The 14507-nt window shown below is 35.1% G+C and overlaps 1 protein-coding gene across 2 annotated transcripts; it reads left to right on the forward strand.

The window, feature by feature from the left end:
* Positions 1-606: 606 nt before the first annotated feature.
* LOC309492119 (polyunsaturated fatty acid 5-lipoxygenase-like) lies at positions 607-9768 on the forward strand. Of its 2 annotated transcripts, none has more exons than XM_082160960.1 (14): positions 607-792; positions 1624-1822; positions 2009-2087; positions 3173-3286; positions 3421-3530; positions 3716-3888; positions 4084-4218; positions 4325-4528; positions 4692-4778; positions 5219-5388; positions 5521-5633; positions 7093-7193; positions 7302-7472; positions 8766-9768. In XM_082160960.1, exons 1-14 carry the CDS (start codon positions 646-648, stop codon positions 8943-8945), a joined length of 1983 nt encoding a protein of 660 aa, XP_082017086.1. In that variant the 5' UTR covers positions 607-645; the 3' UTR covers positions 8946-9768. The 2 variants fall into 2 exon arrangements, with proteins under 2 accessions (XP_082017086.1, XP_082017087.1); XM_082160961.1 differs by having other exon boundaries at positions 1627-1822.
* Positions 9769-14507: the final 4739 nt, after the last annotated feature.

Consider the following 14507-nt stretch of genomic DNA (forward strand, 5'->3'; position numbering starts at 1 on the left):
GAAAATATAAGCCTATTTATATTTATCTACATGTTTAACATGTAGAAAAATCAATAAATACATATAATTAACTCTAACCTTTAAAATCATTGGCTTATCATTAATGTTTCACTCGCTGGTAATATTTAACACTTGCCGAGCTTCTGATTAAATTTAGCTATAAAGAGTGCTAATGACTTTGATAAGTCCCATCTGGATTTATTATCAATAAATTAAAAATTGAAAAGGTCATTCTTTGTCATTTACTTTGTGGAGGGCATTTTGAATGTATTATATCCAAATTAAATTATATTATATACACTCTTATATTACTCTTCACTTTTATATTACATTATATATTAGTTAATGATATTATTATATCAATGATATTATTTAGGAGGCAAATTTAGCAATTGCAATTGTAAAAGCTTATCAGAGAAAGGGGATTGTCTAAACCACAGGAATACCTCTACATACCTGTCTCTTCTGTAAGTTCTTGATCACATATGCAGGTATGGACATGACATTTTTGATTGATAGACCAAACCCACATTATAATGTCACAGGAGGTGGAGAGTAGCGCCGGAAGTGAACTTCATATAAAGGTGCTTAAGAATAGTTAGAGTTTGTACATAGAAGAGTTTGTACATCTTTCATTCAGGCAAAATGTTGACCTACAAGGTGACTGTATCTACTGGTCTACTGGACGTGATTGCTGATGAAACGAACAGAATTTACCTGACGCTGATAGACTCAAAGGATCAGAGCAGTGAAAGAGTCCTGGTCAACAAATCCTGTGTTGTTATTAAAAGGGTAAGAACGTTAAAGACTTAATTAGTAATTTCTTTATTTCTATTATGATATTATATATATTATGATTATATATATATATATTTATGGGTCAATGGCATGGTGTGCATATTTTTGTATCCAAGTGCATTATTTCCTTTTAAAATAATTTGATAAATTCATGACATATATCACTTTATTCTAGAAAACCGATTTAGTTTTAATTCATTTTAGTACATTTAAATAATACATATTTTTTGTTTCGTTATCTTTAACCCTCAGTTGTCAGGTGGTGCAACTGTCTGCACAAATTAACAGTAAACTATTTAAAATGGTGTATTAATAATAAAAAATGAAAGACAATACTATGGCTTTATTTTAGGTTTGAAACCTTTCATAAACAATTTTTTTTTTAATTTCAGTAGTTTTAAAGCTGTTGAGATCATTGAAAAACTTTTGTCCAGCAATCAGTATATTCTCAAATGTCAGGGTGACACAACTGCAAAAAAAAAAAAAATATATATATACTGTCAGTAGGAAGTGTGTCATTAACACAAAATAAGAACATGTCTTATTTTAAATAGTTACATTATGTGCCCATTGTGCTTTGGCCTGTCTTCAGCTATATTTCATTTTGTTTTCTTATTAACCATTTTCTGTTAAAAGTTAGGATACACAAATAAATAAAAACTGCATCTGGTGAGATACAATTTGGGCATCCTGATCACATATATCCCAGTGCACATAATCAGGGAATTAAATTAGGATGAATCCCTCTTCACCAAAGCCTGTGGAGAGATGTTTCTTGTTTATTTGTTTCCCATACAATGTGTCTAATAAAAGTTGTCATTAAAGGAGATCTCCCTCGACATCAGTGTGGAGAAGGACTTTGGAGACGTTGTCCTGGTGAAACTTGAAAAGGAGAAACTCTTTGTCAATAATAATTGGTATTGTGAGCATATCACAGTGAAAACACCCTCTGAAACATGCTTTGAGTTCCCCTGTCAGTTCTGGATAACAGACGAAGAGCCAGTGTTTATCCGAGAAGGCACTGGTACGTGCATTATCGCTTTTGTTCATTATCCAGTTTTAAATGAAGCATTATTATTATTATTATTACTATTGTTATTATTATTTTAAAAAAAGTATTCAGTTGTTCAGGTTTGATTTGAATTATGTCTTAAATGCTGTCCTTTCTATGTGTAAAATGTGTGATATGTATATCTTTGTGTTCATTTAGCTGGATTGCCTCAGGATGACCCTGAATTTCTTAAAGAGAAAAGACAATATGAACTGGAATCTAGACAGAAGATATTCAGGTTTGAAGAAACAATTACATTCTTGAACAATATTCATTTGTTGCAGTTTTTTTTTCTTTTATTACTCCTGATACAGTTCAATGTGCTTGACACACTAATATTGTAAATATATTGCACATATACATTACAATGTCATTTACACAGGCCCGTAGCAACAAATTGTAAAAGTGTGTGTGTGTGTGTGTGTGGGGGGGGGGGGGGGGGGGTATATTATATTATATTATAGCAATGGTTATAATTTCACATTATAACCATTTGCACTATTTTAAATATATACTTTTTATATATTTTATATACTATTTTAAATATATACTAAATGACATTGTAATGTATTATATTATAGCAATGGTTATAATTTCACATTATAACCATTTGCACTATTTTAAATATATACTTTAAGTTAATAACATTTTTCATTGGATACATTCTTACTTTTACTCTAGTAATTATTTGGGTTATTTACAGTGGCCCAGTACAATACAATGAAACATAAAAAGCAAACATGAATTAGCACAATGGAATCAAAATAGACAATAAAGTCTAACAGGCGTGTAATCCTCTGGTGCTCCTCGTGTGGCCAAGTGGGTCAAGTTATGAAGAAAAAGATGCGTCTTCAGTAGTTTCTTGAAAATGGCTAAATACTCGGCAGAGAGGAGTGATGTGCGCTCTCTTCGGCTTGATAAAGAACAGTTGCAGAGGTTTGACAGTGTGTGCTGGAAGGCCTGCCAAGAGCCAGTCTGGAAAGAACAAGCGCTTAGACAAGGAGTTGTGATGAAGAAATGCCAAAAAGGATCAAAACAACAAAAGGTTTATTAAATAACTCAGTGTTACATAAACAAACAGTGTGATGTGCACAAACAATACCGGACAATAAGGAACAGAAAACAGAGATCATAAACAAACAAGATAACAAACTAAAAGAATAACAGGTGTGATGATAGAATCAGTGTCATGCATAGAAACAAAGGAAACAGGAAACTGACGCTAAACAAACTAAAAGTCCATGAAAGTGAAACTAACCAAACATAACAGTGTATATGACAGTGGAACTGTACAAGTTAATGTTGTCATTTTTCTTGTTGAAGGTGGACTAAGGGGGACAACGGCTTCCCTAAGAGCATAGAGGGCAAAACACTTCCTATAGAAGTTCAGTTTGATTGGGGGAAAACAATAGAGTTTCATGAGAATTTGTTGAAAGCGTAAGTTTTGGGGGAATGTGTCGTGGCCACAGTCCTTGTTGATTTTATACAGAATTTTTACTCCATTTTCCAGAATGAAAAATCTTGCAAATAATGTTCATGTCTATAATTATACAGTATGCCCTCTGTTTCAGGAAAGTGGAAGCACTTCGTGAAAAATTTGAAGAATCCGTTCATTCCTGGAAAGGCATGGAATTCTTTGAAAAGATATTGGAAGATTTTAATATCAAGAAGACTCTACTAGGTTTGGATTATTTCTTCTTTTATTAAGAATGTTTGTTTGTTTTTTGTTTGTTTCTTCATTTAAACTAAATCTATATATCCAAAAACACAATTGTTGTGAGAAACCAACAATGAAGAGGCACTTTTTTTCCATGCCTGTAAAGCCTTTGAGAGTTGACTGAATTTTCCCGTTTGAAATCTGGACAGAGAAACTGATGCAAGACTGGAGGGAGGATTACATGTTCGGCTATCAGTTTTTGAACGGCTGCAATCCTGTCATGATCAGGAAGTGCATGGAAATTCCAGACAAGTTTCCAGTCACACATGAGATGGTGAAGGGCTTTCTGGAGAAAGGTGTCACACTACTAGAGGAATTAAAGGTCAGAAACATTAAGAAATAAATCACTTGAACAGTTGGTCAATAATCAAATCCAAGGCTTGTATCATATAATTTTACATAATTCACATAATTAATAACACTTCACATCATTTAATTTACATAAATGACTTAAATCAATGTTATTTAACCCATGAACTATTAGTTCTAAACTTTGCACCTGTAAACACGTTTATAGGCAGGAAACATCTACATAGTGGATTATGAAATACTGGAGGGAGTGCCAACATCCAGCGATCAGCTTTATCTGACTGCACCCGTCTGCCTGCTGTACAAGAACAGATCGGACCAAATTGTGCCAATTGCCATTCAGGTATATGTCACATATAGAATCAGTATCAAATGAAGACATAAATTAAAAATAAAAGTGCTTTTTCTGTGAATCTACTCATATCCTGCTTCTATTATATCTGAATCAGCTCAGTCAAACCCCAGGGGAAAAGAGCCCAATCTTTCTCCCAAGTGATAATGAATATGATTGGATGTTTGCCAAGATGTGGGTGAAATCTGCCGACTTACTTGTACACCAGTTGGTCACGCACCTTCTCAAGACACATCTGATATCAGAGGTTTTTGAAATGGCCATGTACAGACAGCTCCCTGCAGTCCATCCTGTATATAAGGTACCTGTCATTCAATATCCAGTCATGATATTTAGATATAATGTTAAACAAAAACCTCCAGGGCAGGACACTGAAAGCACAGTTCATCTTTCAGTTTATGCTTTTTAAATAATTTTTTTATGATTTAATGCACATGTTTAAATGCATCATTTGATTTTTACAGTTGCTGAAACCTCATATTCGTTTCACAATTGCAATCAATGCAGCGGCCCGTGGAACCCTCATCAGTGAAGGCGGGATCTTCAGCCAGGTATTACACCTAATTAATATATCCACACATAAACAGCATCTTGCTAGGATTCAAAGCAATTCTATTCATATTGGATTATTTTGTCTTTGTCTACCAAGACATAATTTCTGTCCATGATATAGTTTTAAAGACGCACACAGTGTTAACAAATCTTCAACATGACAGGCCTGAGCCATTACTTTACTTTTTGTCTTGTGATATTCTGTCTTTTTGCTGAATGCTCTTACTTCTATTTCATAGGCTACGTTGTATTTAGTTAACTGGTGTTTGCTTAAACCGACAGACCTAAGTAGTTCCTAAATTTTATTCCTAATTTAATGCAAAAAAAACCCCACCAGAATAAAACTTCACCCATAATCCCCTACATGGTCACTTGAGTAAGCTAAATAAGTGCTGAAAATATTGAGGCAAAAGATTAACTGAATTCTTGGTATCCACAGATTACTAGCATCAATGCAGATGGGATAGCTAAAGTGATTCAAAGTGCAGTGAAGACTTTAACCTACAAATCCCTGTGCTTCCCTGAGACCATAGAAGCTCGAGGAATGAAAGATGTGCCCAAGTACTATTATAGAGATGATGGCAAGATGATCTGGGAGGCAATACACGAGTAAGTTTAGCAACAGTTGAGATCCTGTACTACTAGTGCAAAAGTACAAACTAGTTCACATACACTCCAATTAACATTTTTGGCATCCAGAGTTATTTTTATTAATTTGTCATCTTGTTGATCTTCCTGTAGTTTTGTTTCTGCTGTGGTCAAGATCTACTATGAGAGCGATGAGACCGTTAAAAGTGATGGAGAGATTCAAGACTTTGTTAAGGATGTTTCCCTTGGCATGAATAATTCTGACAGTGAGTACAGGTTTAATTTATCAAACGCCCTGTTTACACCTGATATTAAGAGGTTTAGGTTTTACACATATGGACTGGCCCGTAGGGCATGGCTACATAGGGAAGGTCTCTTTGGTAGATCCAGCCTAGCTAGGGTGGAGTCAATACTGTGCAGAGACGGCAGAGCAGATCTATAGAGGGAAAGACACAGGCTCACTGATAGGGAAGCCGTACCGTGGAAAAATACACTTGTTGGATCACCCGTAGGGGAATCACAACACATGCACACCTCGTCTAGCACAGGGGCTGACCTAACCCTGATCTAGCACAGGGGCTGACCTAACCCTGATCTAGCACAGGGGCTGACCTAGCCCTGATCTAGCACAGGGGCACAGAGTTAACATAGATGGGTAGATCACCGTTGAGAATAGATCAATTAAATTCTCTGCATCCCATCCAGAGACCACACGTGGAGGTTCCAGAGGTCTGGACGTGGTGCCATTAAGTGCCCCGTCTCTGAGAAAGCAGGTTTTTCTTCAGAGGAATCCACCAGGGAGGGGCTGTCGAGAGGAGCATGAGTGCTGGGAACCAGGTCTGGTTGGGCCAGTATGGTGCAACCAACAAGACCTGCTCTCGTCCTCCCTGACCTTGCACAGTGTCAGTGCGAGTTGGCTCACTGGGGAAAATTACGTAGGCCATGAGGCCAGCTGTGTGCCACGGTATCCGTGCCGAGGGTCCTCTCAGTCAGGGAGTAAAACAATTGGCAGTGGGAATTGTCCGCACAGGCAAACAGGTCTACTTGTGCAACTCTGAAGCGACTCTAAATCAGCTGGACCACCTGGGGGTAAAGTCTTCATTCTCCCGAGAGCGTGGGCTGTCCTAAGAGCTCAAGGGCTACACGATTGAGCTCGCCCGGGATGTGAATGGCGCTAAGCGACTTCAGATGCTTCTGATTCCAGACGAGGAGATGGCGGACGAATGTCGGCATGCGCTAAAGCGTAGACCACACTGACGGTTGATGAATGCAATGCAAAGGCATTTGTTTTCAACACAAACAGGTCGCCCGCCACTGCACAATTCCTACAAATTATTGTGGTTTGGCGGATGTTCATTTCCTACTCTCTGAAAAATGGTCGCTTATTTATTGTATAAATTAGGAGCGTATCAAAAAAAATGCTAATGTGATCATTTGTTGTAGTGGTATTGTTTACTTAGCGTAATAATCTGTTTGTTGTAAAAAGTATTACCTGTATGAAATTATAACTAGCTATACCTGTGGAATCGTTCACAGACAGCAAAGGCAGATGTTCATCTATAGGCCTAATCAAGATGTTCATCGCTGGCAAACAATAGGATGCATTTGCAGATTTGCGTTCAATTGTAGTTCCACGGCCACGGTCTTAATTTTCTTAAAGGTGCTCTAAGCGATGTCACTTTTAAATGTGTGCACAAGTTAAATGCATACTGCCATTGTTTCCAGAGTTTCCAGAGTCTCTAGAAACTCGAGAGGAGTTAGTCAAGTACCTGAGCGTTGTGATATTCAACGCTTCAGCACAACATGCTGCTGTCAACTTTGGACAGGTGAGATTACACACTACATTACACACAACAAGAGCATTAAAAATTGCTAGGCACAATTCTGGATAATATCCATAAGCTAATATGTGTGAGTAAACTTTTATGTTCCAGTTTGACTGTTATGGCTGGATCCCCAACAGTCCTTCCACCATGCACATGCCGCCTCCCGATCAGAAGGGCAAAGTGGATATGGATTATATCATCAAGAGTCTGCCTGACCATGATCGTACCTACAAGGTTCTAGCAATATCTTGGGCCCTCACTCAGTTCCAGAAGAATGAGGTTTGATGTCTTATTCCAATATACTTTCCACTTGAAATTGTAGAGAACATTCTAGTCTAAAACAATGTGAAAAAGAATGAACATGTTACTAGTTGAGGGTACAGAGCATCAAGGTATGAGTTTAAAAAAAGAGCCCAAAGATTTTTTTATGTAGGCTCAAATACATTTTAATTATTCTTATTGTTGTAGATTGTTTGCTTGCTAAAGTGTATGTGTTCTGCGGCACTGCATTTATTTAAGGCTGTTCGTATTTAAAATACCATATATTAGGAGCTTAGCACAAAAACTGAGAATGAAACTTCTACTAGTACACTATATATTGCTGCTGCCACAGTCACACTTTTAAAATTCAAAACAGTGCTGAATAAGTAATCTAAAGTATTAAAATAATGTTACTTTCCTTGAGTAAACTAACAGAATATGTTACAAATTATACTTTACGCAATGTATTCTGTAGTGAAATACATGTCTTCCAATCCTAACAGGCAAACTTTTGCTCTTCTCTAATGGTAGTTAATGGAGTCCCTTTGTGTTAAACTAATGATCTAAAAGCTATAGAAGAGATAATTTATCTTTTTTTTCTGGAGCATGTAGTGACACAATTAATTTATGTTTTGATTAAGGTTACAGACGGGATAGTAAGAAAACAGTTCCCAGTATTGTGATTATGTAGTGGTAAAGTTCTGTTCACTCACACTAATGTTATCAGCTCTCTGACACAAATTTCCACCTTCAACTTAAAAACTTAGTAAAGTCAAAAATAAAATTGTCTGTACAAGTCATATCAACTCATTATTTTAAATCTTGACTTACACATTTCAGCTGAATCTTGTACAACTTATACAATTAAGCTGAAATTGGTTCAATTATTTCGATAAGTTAAAGTTAAATTATAATCATATAATTTTTTACAGTGCAGTAATCGGATTCTCTATGTTCAGCTGAATGTAAAAAGCATTTGCACTGATTCTGATCTCTGCTGATCTGCAGTTCTTAATCATGTTACCGCATTATTTTACAAGTTCTTTAAAGAAACAAGGCAAATAAAAATGCTTTGGAATGTCAGACTTCATTCTAAGAATAATATCATTCAGTTTTCTACATTTCTTTGAAAAATGTGCTATTAATGAAAATCTTTTATAAAGTTACAAACTATTATAAAGTTTGTTTTATAAGCTTGTCTGAGTGATTGACAGTAACCAAGGGGGCGGAGCTTAGAGAAGGGTCAGTTTACCTTGTAAAAAGAAAGAAAGATGTTGTTCTGCTTTCTGAAGAACTTACTTTTCCCCCCAGCTGTACTTGGGCATGTATCCAGAAATGTGCTTCACAGAGCAACCAGTGAAGGAAGCCATAAAGACTTTCCAAAAGAAACTAGATGAGGTGACCAACATCATCAAGAGCCGGAATGAGGGATTAGCATTTGATTATAGTTATTTGTCCCCAGACAAAATCCCCAACAGTGTTGCAATTTGAGAAAATATTTTGCCAGGCCTATATATAGTGTTAACAGCTAATGTGTGCTTGACATAGAAAAAGAGAAGAACAGCTCTACTTAAATATTAAGTATTGTAAAACAAAGAGCATTCTGTCTTTTGAGGTGATTTATAGAAATTATGTTAGATTAATGCTTCTTGTATTTGACTCTGTTGCTGGGAAGTAAGGGATATTACTTTTTAATGCGATCTGTGCACTCATGTATGTTATCTGAGGGGTGATTGTCTGGTTCACGCCAGGAAAGCAGAACAGTTTATTTGACTATATGCTTTAAAGAGCTAAACTTGTGTTATAATCCAATTATTATTGTTTATCTTTTTTATTATTTTCTTTTTTCATATAAACTTGCATATTCATATATCCATACTGTGGTAATTTACTCATCTTTTGATTCATTAATTCAAATTCTTAATTACTCAGATGATCTATTGTTTGTAGTCAATAGTCTATTAAATAATAATTTGACTTATTTTTGACCTTACAGTTATATTGAGATCTTACATCTATATTGATTTTGCGCTGATTGCGCAACTGTTTTCTTTTTTCATCGTAACAAAAGCAATTTCCCCCTGTTCTTTGCCATTTTATAAATGTTACTGTGTTTACTGTAGCTCTAGCAGTGAATTATGCTATAGGCCATATATTCATTCATTAATTTGTTTCTGTTCAGCTAGAGTTCAAATATGCCTGCCATGTTTTTAAAAAAGCTATAAGATAACTTTTCTGTGAACAAATACAATAATTGAACTTTGGTGTATTTCTTTTTGTAACTTGAATAAAATAAAAATGTTTTACCCCTAAAGTAACTTGTGTATTGATTGCATACTCAATCCAAAAAAATACACAGCAGAGAATAAACAGGATGTGCAGCAGTCTTTACTGCAAACAAACTCAAACTAACATTAATACTCGGGAATCTTCAAAAACAAGAATGGAACAATCAGGAAATAGTAACAGGAAACATAGACAACGACAGACACTGAAAATGACTAAACATGGGGCTTAAAGGGGAAATGAAGCAGTCAATCAAGTTTACATGATTTACAAAATGGATTTCCACTATAATCAACAATTATATAAGAAACATGACAAATGTAAACATAAAAGAAAAAACGTTACATCTTTCGCGGCCAGGGCGCCGCCATTGTGCAGTATTCTAACATGTGACGTCACGGGGTTGGTTGGCTTTAAAGGCTCTGGGCTGAGTTCAGTAAAACGCAGTGAAAGACATCAAACTTAACATTAAACTACTGCCAGGATTTTTCCATAGGGGTGGCCAGGCAAGGGCCAGCAACCAGTCTGGGGTGGCACAGAAATCTTAATTATTTTATAATAAAAATTTTTTTGATAATGTATTGGACTGTTTTAGTGCCTACACAACTGAATAAAGTTAATTTGTACTTAATTGTAAGAGATAGTAGTGAATTAGGAATCATGGAATACTGAGTGAATTTAAAAAATTTTTGTTATTACCCACCACCTCATATTAAAATTAATTAAATAGTAATAAAAGGGCACACACTATAGCTAAAGTTCAACTTGCTCAGTTAGATTGGTTCTGGTTCTCAAAATCTCCAATAGCTTGTTCTACATTGTTGCATCTTCATGGATGAGATAACATGCAGATAACTACTGTAGTCCAAAGATTATTCAACCTTCAATGTGTTTTATATAATAAATGAACTCTTCAACCAATTCTGAGTTTGTAAAAAAAAAAAAAAGTTTAACTTTCTATATTAGTTGTCAAAATAAATAATTGCAACAGTTCTATCATACCGAAATTAAAAAGGAAAACAAAAGTTCTCTTTTGAATCCCCATGTGCAAGAATGTGAACAAGGCGGAAGTCAACAGCACATAATGTAAAATGTTATGTTTTTCGTAATGTAATGTTGCCAGAATGTAAAATTGTTTTATGGATTTAAAAATTATCCATTTTTGTTTGTCCTTTACAAATTAACGCAAAATGAATGCCTATCGTCTAGTACAAATGCACAGTGCTCACATTTATTTGGACATTAAAACATTATATCAGTTTGTGCCTTTGGATCTGGGGTGACGGGATGGAGGCTTCTATGATATTAGACTGCGTAGCCTAATAAAAGATAATGAATTTCAAACCTGAACCAAACATATTTTTATTCAAAGATCAACAGTCTGTCATTATTCTTTTGTCTGCCACAAAAAAAAAAAAAAACCATTAAAATCATGAACTCAAATGTCATTGTGAAAAGAAAAAAAAACAATGACTGTTGTATGTAACAGTGCGTAAATCAGACCTTTCAGTATAGCCTAACGCTAATAAGCTTAAACGAAAATAACGAGATAATTGTGTAGTGAAGTATTTTTTTGCAGTGCCGCGAACAATCAATCACAATCAATCACTCCTTTACGCGTGCAGCACTGTCCTCGCGGCTGCAGCAACTTGCGCTCTAATAATAGGCAAAATAGGCTACAGAATAAGAATATTTCGTTCTGTATTGACAGGTGCAATATTTGAAAATCGATCATATATTTTTTTTATTACATTTATATCTGCATTTATGTAAAAACTTAAACTTTCAAACATCAAAATGTCATTTATTAATATGTTTTCATGTCAAAATGACATACAAACATATTTTCCTATTCTATTTTGCCTGGAAACGCTTCCAACGCGCTTGCGTGTCGCGTGAAAAATAGGCGTCGGTTCTGTTTCTAGCATGCACGCGTTTTCCGCGCTGCTCGAGGCGCGCCTGAGACGCGTGTGTCACGCAGGCAGTGTGCAAGCTCTAACCTGTTAACAGGGGAGCCGAAATAAAAACGGACACGCCACGCAGCCAGTGTGTCGCCGGCCTCAACCTCCGCAGACAGTTTTTAATGTTTATCAGACAATAACTACTCAAGATTTTGCTTTAGTATAATTTTCGGGACAATTAGGGCCAGATTCGGGATTCGGGACAACAGTTTAGATTTCGGGACTGTCCCGAATTTTTCGGGACGTCTGGTCACCCTCAGCATCTGACATAAGTGTCACAAGCTTTCACACACACATCTTCTAAAATAAAAGCATCAGAAAAAAAGAGAATTACGTTTGTTGTTGACTGCACTCTGTACACTATTCGACTTAGGCCTACTCAAAACGGTCTTGCAACCCACCAGTTGAGAAAGGGTTAGGGTTGACTCTATATTTACTATGTGCATATCACTGTCTGATGTTCTGCTGAAGCTCATTTGGCACTTGCACATTTCCGCACTCGTTTGACTTTTCGCCTGGCGTTGAGGTGAAGTTGGAGTGTGCGTCTGAAAAGTCTCATGTTTTTTGTGGTCTTAAAGAGATGGTTCAGCGTTTTTAAAAAACGCAATTTTTGTCAATAAAAAAAGAGACAGAAACAGCAGTTGTGAGAGGGGTGGCCAAAGGGGTGGCCAAGCTTAGACCAAGGGTGGCCATGGCCACCCCTGGCCACCCCCTAGCTCCGCCAGTGAAACTACGCATAAAAAGCGTTCATCTGCTATCATATTATCATGTCAAACCTCTCATACATGTTTGCATCACACTGGCTCGTTAACAAGATGCATGTGCTGGTCGAACCAGCGAACAACTAACGTTAGGTACAGTCATTGTTAGCTAACAGCTGTAAGCATGAACTACTCTCTAGTAATTCTTGTAGCTAATTTAGTGTTGATATATATTTTCTTATAAATATAAGTAATTAAGTAATCAGTAAATAAGTAATTTTATAAATATATTTAAATATAAATAAGTAGCCTATTGTGTGCTATATATAAAATAAAAGTCGGTTATATAAAATAAAATAAAAAGTCTCCTGTGGATGATGGAGGGACACAAGGAGACCCGGCCAGGAATAATAATAGTCCACCCAACCACGAGAATTCTGTCATCATTTACACACCCATTGGAAACCAGTACGACTTCTTCTGTGGAACACAAAATCAGATATTCTGAAGAACACTGGGAACCAGTAGAACCGATACTGTTGCCTCTTGACTTCCATTGTTGGTTTCTGGATTATGTCCCATGGAAGAATGAGGGGCGACAGAATTTTTATTTTTGAACGAACTATCCCTTTAAAATGGACCCCAAAAAGTGTATATCATGTTTTTCTTTATTGTATTTAAATATAGAGCATTGTTTAACAGTTTAGAGAATCTGAGATAAATAACTACTAATAATAAATATTATATTAATAAGCATGAGCAGAAATTTGTTAATGCAGCCGCTTTTTTTTACAAGAGGTAAACATAAAGCTGCTTATATTTTGTAATGTTTATATATTATAATACATATTTTAAAATAGTATTGCTTTGCTTTTTCTCATTTTGTTCTTAACAGCTCTGAAGCAACTCATAATGTAAAACTGCACATAATGTAATTGGTATTACACTATTAATGTAATAAAATGTTTAAAAGGTAATAATTTTGTCAAAATGTAATAAAATCTTGAGTAATACTGATTTTTCACATAATGTAATAGGTTATTGTATAAGAAATTAATTGTAGCCCCAATAAGAATTAAGCACAGTTGAAAGCCAAGCTATTTGTTGATTTGGGCTTTATTTTAAGTTTAGTTGTTTTGCACCTCTTAATTTTTAAACATATTAACAAGGTCAATCCCTAATAAGATTTAAATCTGAGTTTAACGTTCTGGAGGAACTGGTTTAAAGTTAATCCAGGATCAAAATGACATAAACCTGCTTATTTTTAAACAAGGTTTAAAGTTTGGTACAACAGAATTATTAGATAAACCTTGATTAAATCTAGAGTTCAGATTAATTCCTTATTGGTGCAACCCATTAAATGGTTGCCATAAAAACTAGTTTATATTCTAAAAAAAAAAGGCAAAATGTATTAATATGTTTAGCTATTGTCGCGTATTGTTTCTGGTTCAAATGTGATTGCTTCATTTTAAATTAACTTGAAACTCTTACTCTTTCAATTAACTTGATGTTTTCATTTTGAAATAACATGTTTCAATCAAGTAACCCAATTCAACTGGACTTTCACTATATTTTTTTAAATTATTATTATTATTATTATTATACATTTTTTTGCATTTTCATGATTGTTGCAATGAATGACACACAGTGGGTGTACGTTTGTACTAAATTGAAAACTTTTCAGTTGTATTTCTGAATAATTCTACCTATAGACTTACAAGAGAAGCACAAAGGTGTTAGGCAACAATGCAATGTAATTTATTGTGTAATAGAAACTGTCATTTTCAGGTGTCCTTTCCCATGAAGATTTAACATAGAGGCTTGTAGATGAGGATAACAGATAACCCAGCATACACACTAAATATGTTCTAACCTTTCATTTAGTTTTCACAAGAAATCTCTAAAGAATTTGCATGTTTTTTTTTTTGTTTTTTTTTTTGTTTTGGAAAACTACACTCTTTAAAAAAAAGAGGTTCTAGAAAATGTTCTTCAGCTGGTGTAAATTAAACTAATTAGTTCAAATGAACTTTTATGAGTATTTAGCACTTTCTTTTTCTTTCAAGTTCACAGAACTGATATATTTTTTAAGTAAATGGAACTGTTTC

This window comes from Leuciscus leuciscus, assembly GCF_965113295.1.
Source record: "Leuciscus leuciscus genome assembly, chromosome: 2".
NCBI lineage: Eukaryota > Metazoa > Chordata > Actinopteri > Cypriniformes > Leuciscidae > Leuciscus > Leuciscus leuciscus.

What these genes read in the sequence shown, in the direction of transcription:
- LOC309492119 (XM_082160960.1), top strand. Translation starts at nt 646, where the DNA reads ATGTTGACCTACAAGGTGACTGTATCTACTGGTCTACTGGACGTGATT. An exon ending in CCTGTGTTGTTATTAAAAGG is followed by an intron (nt 793 to 1,623) that starts GTAAGAACGTTA and finishes TTGTCATTAAAG; the next exon opens with GAGATCTCCCTCGACATCAG. An exon ending in AAGGCGGGATCTTCAGCCAG is followed by an intron (nt 4,779 to 5,218) that starts GTATTACACCTA and finishes TGGTATCCACAG; the next exon opens with ATTACTAGCATCAATGCAGA.